The sequence below is a fragment of the Pseudochaenichthys georgianus genome, chromosome 10, assembly GCF_902827115.2.
Source record: "Pseudochaenichthys georgianus chromosome 10, fPseGeo1.2, whole genome shotgun sequence".
NCBI lineage: Eukaryota > Metazoa > Chordata > Actinopteri > Perciformes > Channichthyidae > Pseudochaenichthys > Pseudochaenichthys georgianus.
Window position 1 is genome coordinate 13,860,364 of NC_047512.1, and position 22,045 is coordinate 13,882,408.

The window sequence follows — 22,045 nt, forward strand, 5'->3', positions numbered from 1 at the left end:
ATGTGGGAATATTGTAGAACTTCTATACATTGTCTCTCAATTGTAGGGGGAACAACGTGTATAAGTGAAATCCACTTTTTTAAATATTTGTTGCCAATCCTTATCATGTGGGACTTCAGCATGCTTTATTGTAGTGATGCGCTACCAGGCCTGTCATGCAGCCGTCTTTTAATAATTGCTTGTTTTGGGGCTGGTCTTTAGTGATTGGAACACCTGCTCAATTAGATTGGAGTTTGCTGTCTTGGCTTTCGCTGTATTAAGGATGAATGTGTGTCTGCATTGTCCCAAAACACAGTGGGATGTATACTTAAATACTTCAAAATACTTAAATGTATACTTTTTTCATTTTGAATCAAATTTGTGTAATGTAAATTAGGATCATTTATTCATTCATTAATTGAGCACACAAATGTATTTGTTACTCTCCAATATATTTGATTGTTTTTGTTATTTATTTCTATTTTAATATAGAGCACGGACAGGGCGTGTCTGATACAGAGGCAGAGGCACGTTACTATTATCATTTTCATATTGTTTTAAGGTGGAGGCTATTGGTTGTAAAATGAGCTTGCTTAAGGAACAGCAACTTGTTAATCTCAACTATTTTATGAGGTTTAAAAATGAATATAAAAATAGAGCCGGCTGGTTTCTGAATTAGATTGTTTTGGCATAAGCAAGACAAGCAGACTGATTAGCTTCCCAGACCGACATGAGACAACAAGATCCGAAAAATGTCTTGGTAACTCCACTGTCATCCATGCTCAAATGCTATCATTTCAGTTACGCTGGAAGAATAGTCGAAGATATCCTGGGACTCTTTTCATGTAGCCTGTGAGGGTATAATTAATAAAAGAGCATTAATCATTTTGGAGACTTAACGTGGAGGGCTCATTCCTCGAGTTTGCCCCCTGACAAGCGTCCCGCAGGCCCACTAGTCCCCCCCTCCTACGACATATTCACCCCGCCACATAATGCCTCGTTTATTGAATGCCAATTAAGCAGATAAATTAGCAGGGTTCAAAGATTAATTAAAAAACCTGCTGGTTTCCTTTCAGTGAAAAAAACTGACAACTTTCAGCTCCTTTTTTTTTTTTTCCCTCCCTGTTCAACAAAAACGATGTTAATGGTTTTTCTTGCTCCGAGGGTATTTACTGGAGGAAATGTAAGAGAAGGAATTTAGGTCACAGTGCCCCTGGACGGGATTCCTGTCCATGCTTCACTGATAAATGAAGAAAAACAGTTGAGATTACTTTTAGTAAGATATTCAAACCATTGTATTAAAATATACCTATGTAGAAGTGGCATATTTAATAATTATACGGTGCATTTAATGATAAGATAGAGAGGAATATCTGCCAAATCGGATCAACCAAAGAAAGGAAATATGACTTCCTGTTCTCCCCAGCAGAGGGCAGCATAGCTCCAGCACATTTGGCTCACTATCCTACAACCCTGAGGAGAATTTGTTCTTTTCATTCTAGCTGTCTCTTTGTGAGAGTGCTTCTGATAAACATCCCCCTCCATTCTAATCATCATGTCATTCCCTGGCTTTTAGTGCTCTGTCCGGCCTTCGCTCCATCCCCTGATGTTTTTCACATGAAAGACCTCTTTTGTGATGCAGAATTAAAGTAGCACGAAGATAATACTCCAAATAACACGCAGATCCTGCCTGTCCTGCCTATCTGATGTGATTGCATGGCCTCAATAGAAGCTGAGTTGTTTGATGTTGCTCTCTCGTGCAGAGTTGGGGTGTACCGTTTATTGCTTTAGCCTTGCTACTGTCGTTTCAAGGACTAATTCTTAGTGACAGTATTTCCTGTTGCTGTACCTCGTCACTTCGAAACCTAGGTGGAAAAGAAATGCATTCACCTGAAGAAGAACGGATATGATGTAAACGGACTATAGTGAAAATAAAAGTATGATTGTTGGAAAGAAATATTTGCTTTGCTAGTGAAGCTATTGTACTGTAAATAATGTGGTTCAAAGAGTTGAGAAGCAGTACGTTGCTGTGTTCTATTAGGTTGAGGCATACAGTCGGCTATTGTCACCATTACATTCAATTGTTTTTGCTGTCTCCTGTGCGTTTAGGAGGACATGAACCTGAATGAAGAACGCAAAGCCCCTCTGCGTGGAAAGGAATTGAGCACCAGGCGAGAAATGGTGGTCCAGTACATCTCCGCCACTGCCAAATCTGTGAGTGTGAAAGTGAACGGCTGTTTTCATAGCCTGTGTGTGTACTGTGATATTGTTGTGGAATAGCTGAAGTTTAGTGACATGATCACAAGTCTCCTGAATGAGTTAACCTCATCCCCTGCTTTATGTCTGTCTTTGTCATTCGTTCTTGCACACTCACTTCTGTTGTTGTCTCTCTCACAAATCTTCATGCTTGAGTCACACATCTTTGATTGCAATTTTGATTCATTTCTTTCATTATTTTCCCCATCTGCCGTTATCAGATTTAAATTGTACTCACTCACTTACTCAATGCTGAGTGTATGGTCACAGCTTTTTCAGTCATGTGCTTGCATGCAAATTGTTGGATGTGCAGTTGTTTACTTGCATGGGAATGTGGTGGTGGTGCCTTGCCTCATTTCTTGTTTATCCATTACAAACCATGGGTTCAGTCAACAGCAATTCTACAATACAGAAGTGAGGAAAAGCATGCATCTTAGGCTTTGATCAACACAAGGCTACGATGAATACAAATATACTACATAGGCCACCTTACGGCCAGCTGCACAATACACTGCATAACAAAACAAATGTTTTATTATTTGTATTTAACCTTTATTTAACCAGATGAAAACATTGAGACAAAATCTCAATTACAATGCTGACCTGGCCAAAATCTCTGAGCGTCACTGTGGGTGAAGCGCCTTGCTTTTCTGCAAGACAAAAAAATAAATGGATGGACACTAGGTCTGCACGATTATTTGAATATTTCAAACTTTGCCGCCTGTGATACGCGTTTAAAATGGAGAACTCCTCTGTGTAATAGGCTGGCCAATATGGACCAAATTATTGCATTTAATCTTAAATCTGGATCCACACTCTTACCCAAAAACAGAAGTGAAATGAAAGAAGTTTGACCGTAGTCAATGAATGTCTGAGGCATTATCCTTTAGCCTTCTGAAGTTGTGGCCCACTTTGAGGGGTTCAGCACAGAGGAAAAGAGATTTCTGCCCCCATTGCTTCCCGAACCTAGCTCTCTCTTGACATCATCATTTATTACCTTCCTCATTGTTATGCTAATTAACTGGCATTATTGATAATGATGATTATCCAAGATGATTGCATTCCTCACAGGGCCCATTATGCTTTGTGAGCACTGATATTCTATTCAAATGAATAACGTAATCTATGTAGTCAAAGGACAGAGGACACAGTGTAATGTCTCTCTGCACCCTGATATCACATTTAATAGAAGTGACGGTCGGGGGATGGCTGAGTGTCAGGGATGATGTATATGTTCTTTCATTCAGTGCATACAGTCACACTAGAACACCTTTGAATAGATCGACTGTCAAACACTGATAATGCTCAAGTGACCCAAAGGACAATTTAGCTAGATACGTTTAGGGCACTGTTGTGAATGTTTTCTGATAATATAATGACACTGCTACAAAATACATTTGCAGAGAGAGACACTATAAGCACAACCTTTGATAACATATAGGGCACACAGGAGGAGGCGATTTAGTCCAGTTTCAAATAAGTACATCAGGTAATCCTACAAACAATAATGTTTTTTATTCAGTAAAGACACTAACAGGAAGCCTCATTTCTTTAGAATGTAGTTACGTTTTGTTCACATCAGAAAGATTGAAAACATATTATTACAAATTTGAACAATGAAGAAAAGCAGGCAACTTGTAAAACTGTTCCTTATAATGATCCTGCTCTGTAGCATTTGAATAGTGTGGTTTGGGTTTTTATAACTTCTTAATGTAAAGTGTATCCTCATAAATACAAAGTCCATGTATAGCCCAGAATCACACAGTACATTAAAGCTTAGTTTTTCAGCAAATATATGATATTTCTTTAAAAAAATACAAACCTAGTATTTGAATGGCACGTTTAGTGCAAGCTTGGCCTCTCTAAGCAACTGCTCTGTTTTTGTCTTTCCTCCATACTTCATGAGCCTGTATGCACTAAAGCATCCCATAACTCAAATGTATTTCTCTTTCAGGGTAAGGCATTATATGGGGCTAATGTTGCATTGAAAAACTAAATAGTGATGGATTTGGGCGTGGTGGATTTTGGACGTGTTGGGGTGTCTTGTTTTGTCATGGTGCCTTCACTGGTAATGCATTGCAGTCTTTTTTCTGAAATGGTATCCTGCATTGTGACTTACAGTTTTTAGGGTCTTTGGAAGGGTTTACCACACTCTCATCTCAATTTCCTGTTTTGTTTCTGCTTGATGGTGTTTTGAGGTCCCAATTAGGGCTGCTCGATTATGGCAAAAATCATAATCTCGATTATTTGGGTCAATAATTGATATCACGATTATTAAAAACGATTATCCATTTACTTTGAAAACATCAATTTATTGGAGAAAAAAATTGTGAACAGTATGTTTTTAACAGTTGATTACCCTGAACGTTAAGTATAATTCAACTTAAAAACCAATAAAAAAAAAAAAAAATAATCGTTTTATTTCGATTACGTTGTTTTCGTAATCGTTGCAAGCCATAATCGTAATTGCGATAAAAATACGATTAATTGAGCAGCCCTAGTCCCAATAGAACATTTTGAAAGATAGGGATTTATTTAAGTAGTTTCCTTACAAACTCACTGAGTTCAATCTTCTCTATGCTGCCCTATTATGAGACTTTAAAAATGCTTGAAAGGTTTAAAACTGAAAGCATTTGTTGGAACATGAAGTATTTCCAAACACTTTCTCATGTTTGTCCCTGCAGACCTACTCAAATGAGCAAGGGCTTCGGTGCCCAACAAAAAACAACCTTATTCCTTTCTGTAACAAGAAGGGAAAACTGTAAGCTTGTTGAATAGCGTTAGGTGATTGAGGTTTCCTTTAGATTATACAACTTTCTTTCATTTAATTATTCATGCCTGTTGAATGACCACAACAGGCTATGTCTATCACACGATCTGTCTTTAAAGTTATTTGTATTTGGAAAAAAATACTGTTTACTTTTGCCTATCTCTCTCAAAGGAAAGTCAAATCTTTTCTTTCTCTACTTTCAAGGGATTCTCTATTTTCATCGGTAGCTCAGTTAATTTGAACTGTTTCAATGGAATCCAGCTCTTTTGTTGGAGAGTGTTGTGGACGTCTTGACCATTGGCTTTGCATGAACAGTTTCCTTTCTCTCTCACTCCATTTCTTGTTCTTTCTTCTCGCTGTAAATGTCTGCCAAAATCATTACATCTGCCACAATTCATCATCACACAAATATAATTGCTTATTTCTCCAAAAATTGGCTTCACCCACTGTCACTGAATAATTTCTTTCAAGTCAAACATGCTGTGTCTGTGATGTAGGAAGCTTGCGATGGCAGGGTCTTGTGAGGGGGATTGTCCAGTGTTATTCATGCAGTTCTAATCAAAAGGATGTTTTTACTCCTCTTCTTTTATAGGGCCTGGATTTTAGATCCTTTAGATCCTTTTTTTAAATATTTGGTTTTGCAATAAGTTAGGGTTAGGGTTAGGGTTAGATAATCATTTGAGCAAAAGATTCACACACTTATATAAAGTGACCTTTTTTTCCCTGTAGTGTAAAATATACCTCATATCAAATCTTACTAGGTAGTTTTACCTTACTCAATGATTACTTTTTCTTTTAGGACAAGGTGTTACATTTTATTGAAAATAGAAAGTTGTGAAAGAAACTGTGCTTTTCCCCCTCGAGCTCCTCCCTGATTCTCGTCTGTGCACGCTCAAGATGGTGTCTGACATTTTGGTCAAGCTGCTCTCAAACAAGATTCAAAAATATGTATCCAATGTCCTCAACATCTGTGAAAGTGGAGTCACATAAGTGTGACTCGTATCGAGGTGTCTAGCCTGCAGTATTACGGTAAAATAGTCCCAAGTGGTAGACAGTAACATGCTGCCTTCACTAGAAAGCAAATGAAATGTGGATTCACAGAATGGTTAGCAAGTAGTGTGTGCGAGATGGCACATGTAAAACAGACTTTATGGCCGTCATAAACTCTTGGTAGAGGGGTAATCAAGCATCAAATGGCCACAGAGTTGAAAAGTTGGAGAGTGACAATAAAAGAAATGAGAAGGGAGATAAGAGTTTGGAGGAGGCGCGGTTGGGAGGGGATGGAAGCGCCATATAAAGAAAGGGCTAGAAAACAAGGAGCTCAATACGTCTTGTAACTTCCTGCAATCAAAACACATTTTGTCAGGAAAATGTAGCAGAGAAAGAAGCGCTCAGTCACAGTATAGAATACATTTACTCTGCCGAAAGACACCCTCCTACTGTGAAGCAAGGACCGCAGTTGCAGTAATAAAAAACAATCCTGCTCCCTGCCACTATTGACAGATAACAAGGTTAAACTCTGAGAATCCTGCTGCCTGCATAGGTTCACGGTAGCTCTGCCACACAATGTTGACACTGGAAACCAAACGTTATTGGCAGCTGATTGATATCGGCACAAGTAGTCCCTCTGCAGCCTCTTAATCTCGCCATTCAAGGGAATAGATGTGTGAATATACACCAGCCAGTCAGTTACATGGGGCCTGCTAATAACATAATACTTTTTGTGATGTACACGCTTTGCAAATTTGTTTTCCTTTATCCACATTTTCATTTACCTTATCTTATTATTAATTTGGAGATTTGAAAATTGCAGCTGCCAAACACAGACATTATCTTCAGTATGTGCCTATATTTTCAAATGTTTTCTTGTTGGCGTAAAGATTTGTGTTGTATAATGTATTTGTGATCTCACACAAGCTACGCTAATGCCTCAACGTGTATTAGAAAAGATCCTTTGGCCTACTAATGATTGTGCTGTTTGTGTCTTTTTGCACATTAACCTTCTCCGCTGATCGCTGCATGCAGATAACTGGAAGCAAAGTTCCGGTAAGTAGCCCATTATTTATTTGGCTTCTGGATGTTGTTCCCTCTGTGTATCTGTCTTCATTCTCCCCCTTTAAATACACACATACACACACCACACACATACTATATCTTATTTGGGTAGATGTTGAGGGGAATGTTCCAAACTGTGTAAGTAAGGTCATTTTCATGTTTTGGATTTAAATGTTCAGCCCACATATTGCTAACGGGCTGTCATTTGGAAAGGCCATAACTTGCTAACACAATTCCTTCATGTAAATGGCAGCAGTTTCAAATGAGAGATTTTGAAATGAAACAGGCGTATGAGGCGTTTTGTTGTTATTTTTCACCATTAGCATTTAAATGTTGTGATGCCAACAAAAATGGATAGCTTTTACAGTTGCAAGAAAAAGTGAACCCTTTGGAATTACCTGGATTTCTGCATAAGTTGGTCATAAAATGTGTTCAGTCAGACAACTCACGTGTTCCTTTAACATGTTTATTAGAAGCAGCATATAGTTGAGTTTGGCGACTAGGCTCGGGCATCATCACTCCATAGATATACATAGCACGATGAGTGATGATTAAATAACTAACCCCCGAGCCTACAGGTGGAAGCTGGGGTGGTGGTGGGGCAGGCAAGCAGCAGCGACGTAGCTGCAGCAATAGCAGCAGCAAGCAATGCATGGAGAGAGATCTGGCAGGTTAAATAGAGCGGCATATTAAGGAGACTCTGTTTGGTTGGTTGTAGAGCGGCAAGGGGGCGTTATGTATGAATGCAGCATAAGTGCTCGAGTTGACTGCCTGAACTAGCTCGCAGGCTTCGCCCCATTTCAGTCAGACAACTCACGTGTTCCTTTAACATGTTTATTAGAAGCAGCATATAGTTGAGTTTGGCGTCTAGGCTCGGGCATCATCACTCCATAGATATACATAGCACGATGAGTGATGATTAAATAACTAACCCCCAAAACTGCGTGGAGATTAGATACTATCCCCCAAAACTGCGTAGCCCGAGCCTGACGCTGGTGATGTGAGACTGATAAGTAGAGGGCCTGGCGAGCTGCCATGTGGCCATTCCCCCTAAGCACAGCGGCTTTAAGGGGAATATACTACTAAGTGAGACTGCTATGTGTAGGCCTGAGGAATAGCCCAGAGCCGATTCTTCCCTGAGCACAGCGGCTTTGAGAGGAATATACTACCTATATATGCTACCTAATGAAACTGCTATGTGAAGGCCCGGGAACAGCCCGAAAAGCCATCCCCATTAAGCACCGCGGCTTTAAGGGGAATATACTAGTGACTGCTATGTGAAGGCCCGGGAACAGCCAGAAAAGCCATCCCCCTTAAGCACCGCGGCTTTGAGGGGAATATACTACCGAGTGACTGCTATGTGAAGGCCCGGGAACAGCCCGAAAAGCCATCCCCCTTAAGCACCGCGGCTTTGAGGGGAATATACTACCTAGCGAGACTGCTATGTGTAGGCCTGGAAGTGACCAGTGCCGACCCCCCCCCAGCACCGCGGCTTTGAGGGGAATATACTACCCATCAAGACTGCCGTGTCTAGGTCTTTGAGGCAGCGACAATGAGCTTTCCCCCCCAAGCATGCAGCTATGAGGGGAATATACTATAATGAAATAACTATAATCTAACCCAGCAACCACCTGATATGCAATAACAGGATTCTACAGATATACATCTTTGAACGTTACTCATCATCGAGTAGTGCAAGAGCTCATGGTTGTTTGTGCTGCAAGGATCTCATTCGTGTGAGGCATGATATAGCGCTGGTGGGCAGAAGATGCCCGACGGCCCAGGATACTCAGGGTTGAGGTAGGCAGATATAGAGCTGCGGTTGTGGCTGTGCAGATTCTTAAACAGTGGGAATAGCGATCTGGGGGCAGGTCGCAGCTTAGGCAGAGATCACGCAGCTTGGAGGAGAACCCTCGTCGTTGGGTTTGCAGCCATCGAATACACATGGGTGCCAACGCATGTGTCAGAGGGCAATGATGCGAGAAGTTCAGCATGGAAGATAAAGGACAAAGAAAACAGTGTTAGTTTTAGCAATGATTATTCGGGGTTCCTTGACTCCCCAATCAGAAATGTCAGACATTGAATGTTTCAAAAAGTGTGTATATTTGATCTCCAAAGTTATTTCAGTATGGGAGAGATTATGCTGAGGATTAAAAGGTGAGAGGTCTGTGTATATTCACCACCTGAGAAACCAATAGAAGCTGTAACAACTGCATCTGACGTTTATCAATGTATAGTGAAACCCCTTTGCCTGAACTTATACATTAACCTTTGCACGGGTGCAAAGTTAAGAGGCAGTCTTTATTATTGCGTGGCCTTCTAAAGGCCCTTGAGGAGCAAATTAATGAACTCTAGCGTGGCTTAATACTTAGCACTTGAAGATTGCAGGATTCGAATGAAAATACAATTAATGCATGAACAACTATTATATCTATTGTATAAGTACACAGAGGAGGTTGGGACAGAAGATAAAGTACCAAGCTGAATTGTATGCTCTGAATTATGCTCTTGGTTGGAGGCAGAATATGGGAAATCCTTGAGGGCTTGACGTGTAGATCGTTCGTGTAGAGTCGTTTGGTTGAACGAGGGCATGGCAAGCTGGTGGGGCAAACCACTCATTGTGAAATCCCCCGAACCAGCAGAAGGCGCAGCATCTGTAAGTAACTAGAGAGGATCTGAGGACACCGCAAGGTCATTATAAAAGAATGAACATAACCTTCTACTCATCGCAGAGGGGCTAAGACCAAAGATCTGAGCAATAGCCATCTCTAAGATTGCATTCATGCTGAATAGTCCGCGTCTTTACACCAGACGCAAGTGTATTACATCATTTCATTTGCAGAAGGTTGGGTTTGCGTTCACCCAGGCAACCTCAAACAGACTATGAACTGTAAACTATAGTCATTGTACGGAGATGCTTTTTCAACAATTGGCGGGACATTAAGCGGATAAAATGCAGATCCCAGCCATTCCCACAGTAGCCTGCATCATGGAGCATTGGCAGGTTATTTTCATACTGCTGTGAATCTGGAGAGCACATCAACAGACTCTGCGGCCGGCGCATAGGATTATAAATCAGACAACGTGCATTAAAAACATTATAACACATAATGAGACGTTGCAGTGAGGAGGTTTCACCGATGCCAGGTGGCTCTGATGAGATTGTACCACTGCCTTTTCTCTGTACACAGGGGACCAGTGAGGTAAGCAGTCACCAGAAGGAATGCATGACCCTATAGGTTACTGGATGTTCCACACAGCATAGATGGCAAAACAAGCGATGACGCGCAAATAGTTGTTTCCCATTTTTTGATGCGGACTGCGTCACACCAGCAATGAACCTCTCCAGAGTTTACTAGCGAGCGACCCGAGACCACCTCTTTTAGGCGGAGTAGAGGTATCGGACTGCTTCCACACCAATCCAACGAACCGCATCAAGGGGTTAACGCTACAGGGACCGATTCAATAGTACTAACCAAGCAGGTGTGAACGTGACCTAAGACTATGGTGCCTTAAGGTCATCACGTCATTGGAGGCAGTCGCAATTTCTACAGGCTCGCACTACCTGTTAGCATCTGGCATCTGTTAGCATCTAGCTCTCCTGCTTACAAACTTTTAGCCATCCCTGCTTATACAAGTAGTAGTTTTAGTTGTCTGTGATCTGCCGAGGCCTACTCCCACCTGTCGAGTACGGCTGTACTGAGGTGTTTTACCTCCGGAGACGTCGCAAAGAGACGGAGCGGCTCCACCTGTTGCTGCCTGCGATCTGCGATCTACGGAGGCCTGCTCCCACCTGTAGAATATGGCTGTACTGGAGAGGTTTTTACCCCGGAGTCGTCGCGGAGAGACGGAGTGGATCCACGCTTCGGGCTTGGCCTGCTTCCACCGGGCGTGTGCTGCTGTACGGAGGAGGATTTTACCACCGCAGAGGCCTGCTTTCACCTGTCCTGGTTCTGCTGTTGCAGAGGCCTGCTTTCCACCTGTCCTGGTTCTGCTGTCGCAGAGGCCTGCTTTCCACCTGTCCTGGTTCTGCTGTCGCAGAGGCCTGCTTTCCACCTGTCCTGGTTCTGCTGTCGCAGAGCCTGCTTTCACCCCGGGGATACCACGGAGGGACCGGAACGCTTCCACGCTGCTGTTTTCGCCTGTCCTTTGCTGCTGTGCTGATTTTGCTCCAGGAACATCGCGGATACTGTGTGCTGGTCTGGGAGAATGGCCCATATCGGGATTCTGCTGTGCCTGTTAACTGTTTTGGACTATAAGAAGATCTGTAGTCATTCTGAGAAGACTACTGGACTCAGGTCTGTTCTGCCACCTGCAGTGGGCATCCCCTGCAAAGGTTCGGATGTGTTGCTCAAACAATTACCGGTTGCCTTGTCACAGACAATCTGCTCGACAAAATATGTTTGTCTTTTTTGTTTTCCTGCGATGATGGTTCTTCAGGACTGCTTCTTAAGCTCAAATCACACTCTCGCAGACTTTTCCGGTGTTTCTAAATGAGATGACAATGTATATGTGTCGTAGAGAATCCAGCATAATGCTTCTGGTGTCAAAGAAACGTGGGCTACTATGGCAACCAAATGCACATTTGATTGTAAAACCTTAAAATATATATGCCACAGAAGGCATATGGGATGTCTGCTTTCCCTGCCATGTCATCTACAGAGCAAAGAAACGGGAACAATGTTAGTAGTTAATACTCTTAACATCTTAACAGAATAATTGTGAGGAACTAACGGCTCAATAAAGAAACGTTGCTAGAATAATTCCTCCTAGCACTAGGCTAGGGGCCTGTCATGTTTTTAAACGTTTAAATAGCAGCACGTGTAATACTCCTGGCTCCTTCAGTGCAAACTTCAGTCTTGAGTGCAGGTTTCAACAGACATGGGTCCCTGGGACTCGGAGCCAGCATAACCTGCTAAGAAACCTTGATTTAAGCCTGTGATAAGGTAATTTGACGAACATCTGTGATTAGGAAGAGCTTGGAAACGATTTGCAGCATGAAGCCTCCTGAGGCACACCCAGCGAGGGGCAGATATTGCAGGTAGCGCTTAATTCCTGTGAGGAAAAACTCTTCTTTGGTAGGTGATTCAATGTACATGGCCGCTTGGCAGAGAATGATTCATGGTATTAATAGAAAAGACACTGTAGGAGATTGAAGTCTAAAATGATGGTCAAAAATGTATCAAGCTTCCCTTCATATTCACGTGATGGAAATTATTAATTTATTTCCGTTTTTAATTTCATTGATTTATAGTAGTATAAATACTTATACACATACAACTTCTGTATAATTGCCTCAAATATGACTTACTGCAGGCCAAATATTTCCATAATAAAACATTGCTTATGCAGAATAGTATTATATACCTGTCAGGAAGCAAGGACTCGTGGCTGGATCTGGGACTCCAATTCCCAGACTCCTCGGGAGTGTGACGTGCAGGCAAGCAGCAGCGACGTAGCTGCAGCAATAGCAGCAGCAAGCAATGCATGGAGAGAGATCTGGCAGGTTAAATAGAGCGGCATATTAAGGAGACTCTGTTTGGTTGGTTGTAGAGCGGCAAGGGGGCGTTATGTATGAATGCAGCATAAGTGCTCGAGTTGACTGCCTGAACTAGCTCGCAGGCTTCGCCCCATTTCTGATCTTCATCTAAGTCAGTGGGTCTCAACTGGTCAGGCCTCGGGACCCACTTTTTCCTTTGTCAATAAATCGCGATCCGAAATTTTGAACCACTCAAATCTATTCAACAAAAAAATCGTGCTATAATATACGCTTTTCAGCATACAATATTAATTAAAGTGAAGTACAGTGCATATATCCCTTATATCCCTTCACAGAACAAAATAATGCTTTTAAATAATGTTTAATGAGATGATGGAATCAAAGCTGAACTATATAACATAAAAAGGCACACATGCTGAAAACCCAACCCCAGCAGGGGGTCTGGGGGGATTTTCCCCCAGGAGATTTTTAGAAATACTAACATATAAACTACCCATTCTGGTACACTCTGATAAGAAAATATATAGATGTATTACTACCCGACATATTAATAATATGTTATGCCATTGTTTGTTTTTCACTTTGTTCTGACAGCTTGCTGCTCCTCATAGAGAGAAGAGCAAAGAGGAGAGAGTCTGTGTGAATTACTTTAAATTGTGGGCAAGGGTAGATAGCTCCCATTGTTCTGTGACCTGTCAATCATCAAACCGGGGGTCATATTTCATTATGTGTTCATTTGTATCTGAAGTTGTACCCATGGATGTATAAAGAATAGTTATACCGCAAAGTTATTCTCCGTGGGGACTTCCGACAACAATCTTGATTCTGATTGGCCAGAAGACTCGAGAAAACATCAGCAAAGATGTTTTATTGAGAAGATGATCACTACGTGACAGAAGTTTTCAAAACCGTTTATGGTCTCCGGTCCATTGCACGCCGACTGCATGCACAGCGTTAGAAAGTCGGGCCTTCAAAATAAAAGTTTGACTTTTTCCCCCCCAAAAAAAAGGAATTTTTTTTCCCACTCACAGATCTGCGACCCACTCGAAACGGGTCCGCGACCCACTCGAAACGGATCCGCGACCCACCAGTTGAGAACCACTGATCTAAGTCACAACAATAGACAAACACAGTCTGCTTAAACTAATACCACACAAACAATGATATGTTTTCATGTTTTTATTGAACACACCATGTAAACATTCACAGTGCAGGGTGGAACAAGTATGTGAGCCCCTAGGCTAAAGACTTCTTCAAGAGCTAATTGGAGTCAGGAGTCAGCCAACCTGGAGTCCAATCAATGAGACGAGATTGGAGGTGTTGGTTAAAGCTGCCCTGCCCTATAAAAAATACAGTCCACGGTAAGACAAATTGTCTATAAATGGAGAAAGTTCAGCACTGTTGCTCCTCTTCCTAGGAGTGGCCGTCCTGTAAAGATGACTGCAAGAGCACAGCGCAGAATGCTCAATGAGATGAAGAAGAGTCCTAGAGTGTCAGCTAGAGACTTAAAGAAATCTCTGGCACATGCTAACATCTCTGTTGACGAATCTACGATACGTAAAACATTGAACAACAATGGAGGTCATGGGAGGACACCACGGAGGAAGCCACTGCTGTCCAGAAAAAACATTGCTGCACGTTTGAAGTTTGCAAAAGAGCACCTGGATGTTCCAGCACTACTGGCAACATATCCTGTGGACAGATGAAACCAAAGTTGAGTTGTTTGGAAGGAACACACAACGCTATGTGTGGAGAATCCAAAGGGTTCACATACTTTTTCTTGCAAATGTATACAAATACTGATAATCTGCAATCTAATCTTTTTATCAAACATGTTGCATCTAAATGGTTTTTAACTGTGTTTATTTCTTTATATGAGACACAACTCGTTCGGAGTATATATATATTACTCCATAAGGCTTTGAGCCCACATTCACAAGTACATCTTTTCTGCATCAAACATAAATATTAGACTATATTAGTTTAGTTAACATTTTCTTCACAGGCAATATATTTGAATTTGCTGTGAAGAACTGTCTCTCTGTCTCAAAGAAATTGGAGCACAAGATTCATTTGACCAATGCAGTTTTTTGTTTTTGTTGTTAATGCCATTTCACTTAATCCTCTCCTAGCGTACCAAAGACCTGTATAACCTTAACACATTAAATGTATTCTATACTTTTATAGGTTTAACTTTAAGTGTCTCCTCAATAATATTCGACCGCATATTTTCCCTCAAGATTCCATTAAGCAGAACCTTGTTAAAAAATGGGTTCAGATTTCTTTTTTATATAAAAGGAAATGCTGTTATTGGTTTAGCAAGTGTTGAATTGTCACTTTAAGTTGTATTCCATTTCCTTTTGAGAGCTTCGTAAGGTTTAAGTGGACTCTCAAGCTTAACAGGAATAAAGGGAAGGCCGAGCAGCACACTGTGACCTGGCCTCTGGCCTGCCAATGCTCTCAGACAAAACCTTGTTCTTTGAGGCATTTCACAGAGACATTTTGGATCGATTGCATTTTCTCCTTTGTCAAACTGTTCTTTTGTGCTTGGTCATTTCAGTGAGAAGAGTGTGGTTTTCAGCTTGGCCTGTAAGGACGTGGACAGAGAAGCTCTCGATCAGGAGCAATAGCCACATTGTGTTCTGTAAATGGAATATGAGAGAATTATCCCAGCTTGTATCATGAATGCTGATCTGAGATGTAGAGTAGGGCTGAACGATTAATCCATTTTAAATCAAAATCGCGATTTGAAATGATGCAATTATCAAATCGCAAAGCCTGCGATTTTTTTTCTTTTTCTTCTTGTGTGTCAGTCATCCACACCAATCAGAAGTGCTGTGCTCCACATGTACCAGTCATTGTTAACCAATCAGAAGTGGCCCATGATAGAAGGTGATAGACAGATTGATCCAATCACCAGCCAAGTATTTTTGAAATACTTTTCCAAATGGCTTCCAATGGAGCTTTCCTAGATGGTTTGGTGAAACAAAGCATCTGGGTCAGGTTAGTAATGCTCCATCACATGTTCTACATCTATTACAGGGTGAATCTTAAACTGAAGCTTGATTTTAAAGCAACCCGACGTAAGTTTCATGTAAGTTAAGTTCTTTCACTATTAGCTCGGGCTGCGGGGGTGCTAGAGACGGGAGCACGTTGATACGACCTATCAACGTGGTCGTATCCTAGCCGGAGTTATGGCCACATTTTACAATAAACTTCCGTTGGGTCGTTTAAAAACAAATATCGCAAATCGCAATATCTGTTGCAATTAGATTATTTCCCCAAATCGTGCAGCCCTAATGTAGAGGAGGCCTACTTTTCAGCAGTTCTTTAAACCATGTCACCGATGCCAGGGATCCTGGTTATCAAGAATTGTCTCTAACTCAATAGCAAACTGAAGCATTGGACTTGACCTTTGTAACCTCTGTGTCAATCCTGTAGCAGTAGTCCTCTGGCTTACATACTGAATGCTGCTGTGATTCCTGAAACCCCCCCCCCCCCCCCCCCCTTAAAGTGGAAAAAAGGAGGGCGTTTAGCCTGGTTAGCCAATTTTGGGCTACAGTTAGCTCCCTGCTTTGCTGACAGATTTTCATTTTCACACTGTCAGCGTGCGTCGGCGGGATAGAGTGCTCTCAGATGTGCTGGTAGCAGAGTGTTGGTTAGGATTGTCTATGGGGAACATACAACTGTAACTCTTCTGTCTCAGGCATGACATCTCTCTGGCACTTTCCCCTCTCCCAGTAGAGAATGAGATGGGACTAGAAGACCGTGTGAATTGGCTGTAATCCAGTCCGACCAGCGTGTAAGTGTGCAACACAGCTATGTCTCATATACTGGGTAACAGCATCCCGCAGTTAGACTTGTAACAAGTTGGACAACACACCTCTTCTTTTGCAGTTCTGCTGCAGGCGCCTATTGATTACTACGGTGCTTTTATAGCGTCAGTCTCTGTAAAGATTGGCCTGATTTACGTCACAAGTCCAGGGCCACGCTGTAACAATCCATCAATGACTCCTGCAGTGCTACTGTGAGAGCAGACTTCTGTCTCTCTGCACAGACATTGACAGGTTCTGCAGTTCAGATGGAATGCTGCTGAGACTATGAGTGCCGCAGCACACATGAGCGGGAAAAAAAAGGGTGTGAGCTCCATGTGCTGAAAAGCAGCAATCTCCAGACCATAGGGAGGTGATCAATATCTGTATTACTGGACAGTTGACTGCTTATATCCATGGTAACATGCTGGTCAACTCTGAGATGTCAGGCAGTGATGGTTAGTGCGGTTGTGTAAACCTCTGCATCTCTGTGTATCGCTGTCAGTATGTGAGTTTGACAACATAGCCAAACAAACCTCCGACCTGAGAGAATAGATCCAATGGTCTGCTGGCTGTTCTCTAACTGATATAGCTTTACAGAAGATTTTAGTTCTCTCCAAGATTATAATGCATCTTTAAAGCTGCCAAGAACATGTTTTAACATCAACGTATGGTTGTATAATGATGTCTCCCAATTAAAAATGTTCTTTACAATACTGAGTACAGATGTGACATAAGGTGGAAATCGTGAGAAAATAAAGATTGCGAAAATAACATAACATCTAAAATCTAACATTTGTTTGTCATTGAATGTAGCTTAGAATGACTACAAGGCTACATTCGTGTTCATTAATTGAATCTCACCTTGAAATGTTTTTCTCATTATCGAGTTGAGATGAAGAATTTAATTGACTGAAAATGAATGTGAGGTATTTGTATCCCACTATTGATTTTTTCAAATGTATCAAATATTCTCTTAGCCTAGACAAAAAGACTAATTCCTATCAAAAGCATTTACAGTTCATGGAATCTCAAAAATCCAAAGTTAAAAATATATTTAGAAAAAGTACAATCTAACATTTTATAAATATTCATGATAAAATGTATGTTTATTTTGTTACCTATGTGTAACTGCTGATGATTTACTGAATGTATTATTACCGGTACATAAGTAGTTATAGATTGCAAAGCATCCAGATGAGAAACGAGGGAGTCAGAAAGAGAGAGTTGCCTTGATAGGACACGCAGACATCTGGCTCCTCTTTAACTCCTATCAAGTGCTCGTTCACTATGCCAGGAGTGCTTACAAAGGACCTACAAAAAAAAAAGAAATATGGTGAGCCTGAAAGGAAATCAAGGCACCCTTCCTCTTTTATTCCCCTCTTTACCTTTTAAAACCAAATACCTCAAAAGACTGTTTTGTTTCAAACAAGCCATTAAACTGTGTGCTGAGGGTTGAGCAGATTTGATGTGGCACATGTCCTTGGTGCTTAAAAAGAACGGCAATGAAACATTATTCAATAGCATGTGCCTCCCATGCCCTGAGCCAGTGTTCACCATAGATTCTATCTTAAATTAAGATCAAGGAAACATGCTCTCAAGGGGACTGTTTGAATAAGATGTTTCTTTGATTGCCTGAAAGCCCATTTCAGAGTTAATCTGATGGACATAAAAAGTTGTCTGGGAGTGAGATGAGGGAGGATGAATTAATTAAATTATTTTGAATACCGTATCTGAAAATCTGTAGTCGGGTGTTTTTAATAGATATCAAATATTTGCTGTTTCACCTACTCAAATGCTTTTTTTTCCTTCAGGTATAATCAGATGGGAATTCTATTTCAAGGTACCTTCCTGTAATAGGAGGTTTTAGAGTGTGGTCATGTGTAGGTTAACACCTCCATGCTTTTTACATTACATTACATTGTATTTAGCTGACGCTTTTATCCAAAGCGACTTACAATAAGTACATTCGACCAGGAAGATACAACCTTGAAGAAAACAGAATCATAAAGTACATCAGGTTTCATAGAGCCAAGTATTTCAAGTGCTACTCAACTGGCTATAGATAAGCCAGTCCTTTATTAGTATATAAGTGCTCTGTTAGCAGTTATTTGTTAGTAATTCTATCGCTCGAGGTGGAGTCGAAAGAGATGAGTTTTCAGTCTGCGCCGGAAGGTGTGTAAGCTATCTGCCGTCCTGATGTCAATGGGGAGCTCATTCCACCATTTTGGAGCCAGGATAGCAAACCCACGTGTTTTTGCTGATGGGAACTTGGGTCCCCTTCGCAGCGAGGGTGCAGCGAGGCTTTTGGCTGATGCAGAGCGTAGAGCACGCACTGGGGTGTACAGTTTAACCATGTCCTGGATGTAGGAAGGGCCAGATCCATTCGCAGCATGGCACGCAAGTACCAGTGTCTTGAAGTGAATTCTAGCAGTTACCGGAAGCCAGTGGAGGGAGCGGAGGAGTGGCGTGGTGTGGGAGAATTTAGGAAGGTTGAAGACCAGATGAGCCGCTGCATTCTGAATGAGCTGCAGAGGTCAGATGGCACATGCAGGTAGACCAGCCAGGAGGGAGTTGCAGTAGTCTAGGCGTGAGGTGACGAGAGCCTGGACCAGAACCTGCGTATCTTTCTGGGTCAGCTGGGGACGTATCTTCCTGATGTTGTAAAGTGTGTATCTGCAGCAGCGGGTTGTAGCAGTGATGTTTGCAGTGAAGGACAGGTTGTTATCTAGGATCACACCCAGATTCCTTGCAGTCTGGGTCGGGGAAACAACAGAGGTGCGGATGTTGATAGTCAGGTCAAGAGTGGGACAATATTTTCCCGGAAGGAAAAGCAGTTCAGTCTTGTCAAGGTTGAGCTTGAGGTGATGAGCGGACATCCACTGAGAGATGTCAGCTAGACAAGCAGAGATGCGTGCGACGACCTGGGTCTCTGAGCGGGGAAAGGACAGAATTAATTGGGTGTCGTCAGCGTAGCAGTGGTATGAAAAACCATGCGGGCTAATGACAGATCCGAGCGAGTTTGTGTACAGGGAGAAGAGGAGGGGACCAAGAACAGAGCCCTGAGGGACCCCTGTAGTTAATTGACAAGGGTCGGACTCCGACCCTCTCCAAGTAACCCTGTAGGTGCGGTCTTTGAGGTATGAGGTGAGGAGGGAAAGTGCAGAGCCTGAAACTCCAAGTTCTTGGAGAGTGCGAAGGAGGATCTGATGGTTCACCGTGTCGAATGCAGCAGACAGGTCCAACAGGATGATGACAGAGGAGAGCGAGGCTGCTTTAGCAGTGTGCAGTTCCTCAGTGACAGCAAGGAGGGCAGTTTCTGTGGAGTGACCTGCCTTGAAACCAGACTGGTGCGGATCCATGCTGGTGGAATAACCAATAACGTAGTACTCAGAATTGGGTATGGTGGCGCTGAGTGTTCAAATGTACTTGTTTTTATGCCAACTGTAAAAAACATGTGGCAAGATTTTAAGTAATAACATTTTAAAGCAGTTTAACACAAATAGTATCCCCCGCATTTGTTGCAATTGTAATGAATTAATTTAATCTATGTCATCTTATTCTACCTTGGCTGTCAGCTTCTAGATTTGGTACACAGCCATTCCTGTTTGTTGGAGCAACAACCAGGGCCAATTGTTTTAGTGAAAGGGAAGTTTACTTTCCAGTTGCCTGAGCGTAATTGTATTACTTCAACATTTAAGTTCCTCATTGTTTTTTTAAACTCTTTATATTGTAAGGGCCATCAGTCGTACTGCAGTTGCCTAGAGCACCCCAGGATGACTGTTTTATTTAGGATTATAACATCTCTCTAAATACTCCTAGAAGTCGTATTGGACTAGGTGAAGCAACACATTTTGATTAAAAGTGCCTTCCTGCTGCAATAAGCTTCATTGTGCTGAAGTGCAGGTTTTAATGTGTACATATGCTTTCAAAATGAATGTTGCTAGTTTCTTCTAAGTGGCTCTTCTTCGGGTGTTCACAGTTGGATTTACCGTTGTCCTTGCTGTAGAAGAGTCACAAGTTTAGCTGTGTCAGACGGATGGTCGTGAAGGAAGGACTAATTCAACACTAGCAATCACTGAGAATGAGAACAATAGGTTCCTTTTCTTTCAGCTTTTTCATCTTGTTTTGCTGTTTTTATCTTTTCATTCTTCCGTCTCTCCTACCTTTTTCTCCTTCTCCCCTCACACATATGTCTTTTCAAAGGCAGAAACAATCATTCCTCTTCAATCAGACGGGGAGAGCTGGAACTTGTTATTTTGAAGGAAACATGAAAGGATGAAGTGGTCATAGTATGCTGATATTGGATTGAACAGTGGTTTTGGCAATGGTCTTTACTTGTGTTGGTGTGTGCCCATGCTTATATGTCCATGTGTGTAGTAGTGCTTTTTACTCCATGCAGTTTCAATAGACTTTGATATTCCAGGCTGGATTTAGATATTGCGCAGAACAGATAGAGTATGATAGAGAAGGGGAAGGTAGTACGAATAGGATGCTTAGTTATGTTGATTGCATTCCTGTGAATTTGATGTACTGTATGCTCATCCCCACACCAGTGATGGAGCATGTGAATACTGGCTATGCTCTCAGTTGTACATCTCTCCCCCACAGCTCTGTCACACACTCAACGGCACTGTCGGCATGCTCAGCTCGGCAGGAGGCTCCTGCAGGGCTGCATTAGGCTCCATAAACTTTATAGCATATTTTTACAACCCGCCTCTCTGTATGCATCCACCATCACATCCCATCGCATCTGCTTTAACTGTTCACACAGCTGTGACATTCTGTGTATCCCCATGTTTTATGGTTGCCTGCTCCTCCCGTCACTCCCAATTTCTTTATTTGCTCCTTTAGCTTTTTGATATCCTTCTCTACATCTGTGTATATTTAGTCAGTTATTTGCTTTGGTTGATGGAGTTGTATGCTTTTTCTAGATGTTATCTTGGAGAATGCTTGCAGTGGGGTGATGTGATAAATGCACTTCTGTTCGTAACCTTGCCAGACTCTCTCCTCTTGCTTTTCTAATCGTTCCAGATGCAGACTTCACTCTGAAAATACAGAGACTTGCATTCCAATGTACCGTTGTACACAACAGCATAAGCATAGACCTTGGTGATATGTAGTATATCTGTCTTAAAACTGACACAATGCAAGGTTTGAAGAAAATAAAAACATAGAGTGGGAGCTGTAGACAAGGACCTCTGGTCAACATGCGAGGACACCAAAGTTGTAGGAGCTGTCGGGTTAGAAGAAGTCACATTGATGGCCTGCTTATAATCCCCCCTGCTCTCGCAGTAAGTCCACCAGGCCCTGTGGGAGCGCCTTACTGCTCAGCCAACTAGTCCACTCAGCACAACACTGACTAACAAGGTACAGTCTCTGCCTATCAGCTACTGTGTTTTCATAGCGCTGTCATACTTGGATGCACAAGGGTAAAGCCACATAATCGCCTCATCAACAGCCAGGTTCCCCCCCGATTCCCCAGACAGCTCTCTGTTGTAATGATTTGTGACATGATCAAGGCCAGATCACTTGCTGCGATATTGTCTGGCTTGCAGTTTCATTCGAAGGGTGCTCAGGAGAGATGGGCATTACTTTTAAATTGTCAGCCTTCAAGCCGTTTTACTTTTTAGCTGTTGACCAGTAGCACGCATCTGGTTGATTGCCTGCTCC

General features: G+C 42.0%; 1 protein-coding gene across 1 annotated transcript in view; it reads left to right on the top strand.

Annotated features, from left to right (window-relative positions):
* The window catches only part of diaph2 (diaphanous-related formin 2), a 429,613-nt gene that overhangs the window by 21,968 nt on the left and 385,600 nt on the right, over positions 1-22,045 (top strand). The window contains exons 5-6 of the mRNA XM_034093628.2: positions 2,089-2,193; positions 7,031-7,051. Of these exons, the coding sequence (XP_033949519.1) occupies positions 2,089-2,193; positions 7,031-7,051 (126 nt within the window). The remainder of the gene's footprint in view (positions 1-2,088; positions 2,194-7,030; positions 7,052-22,045) is intronic.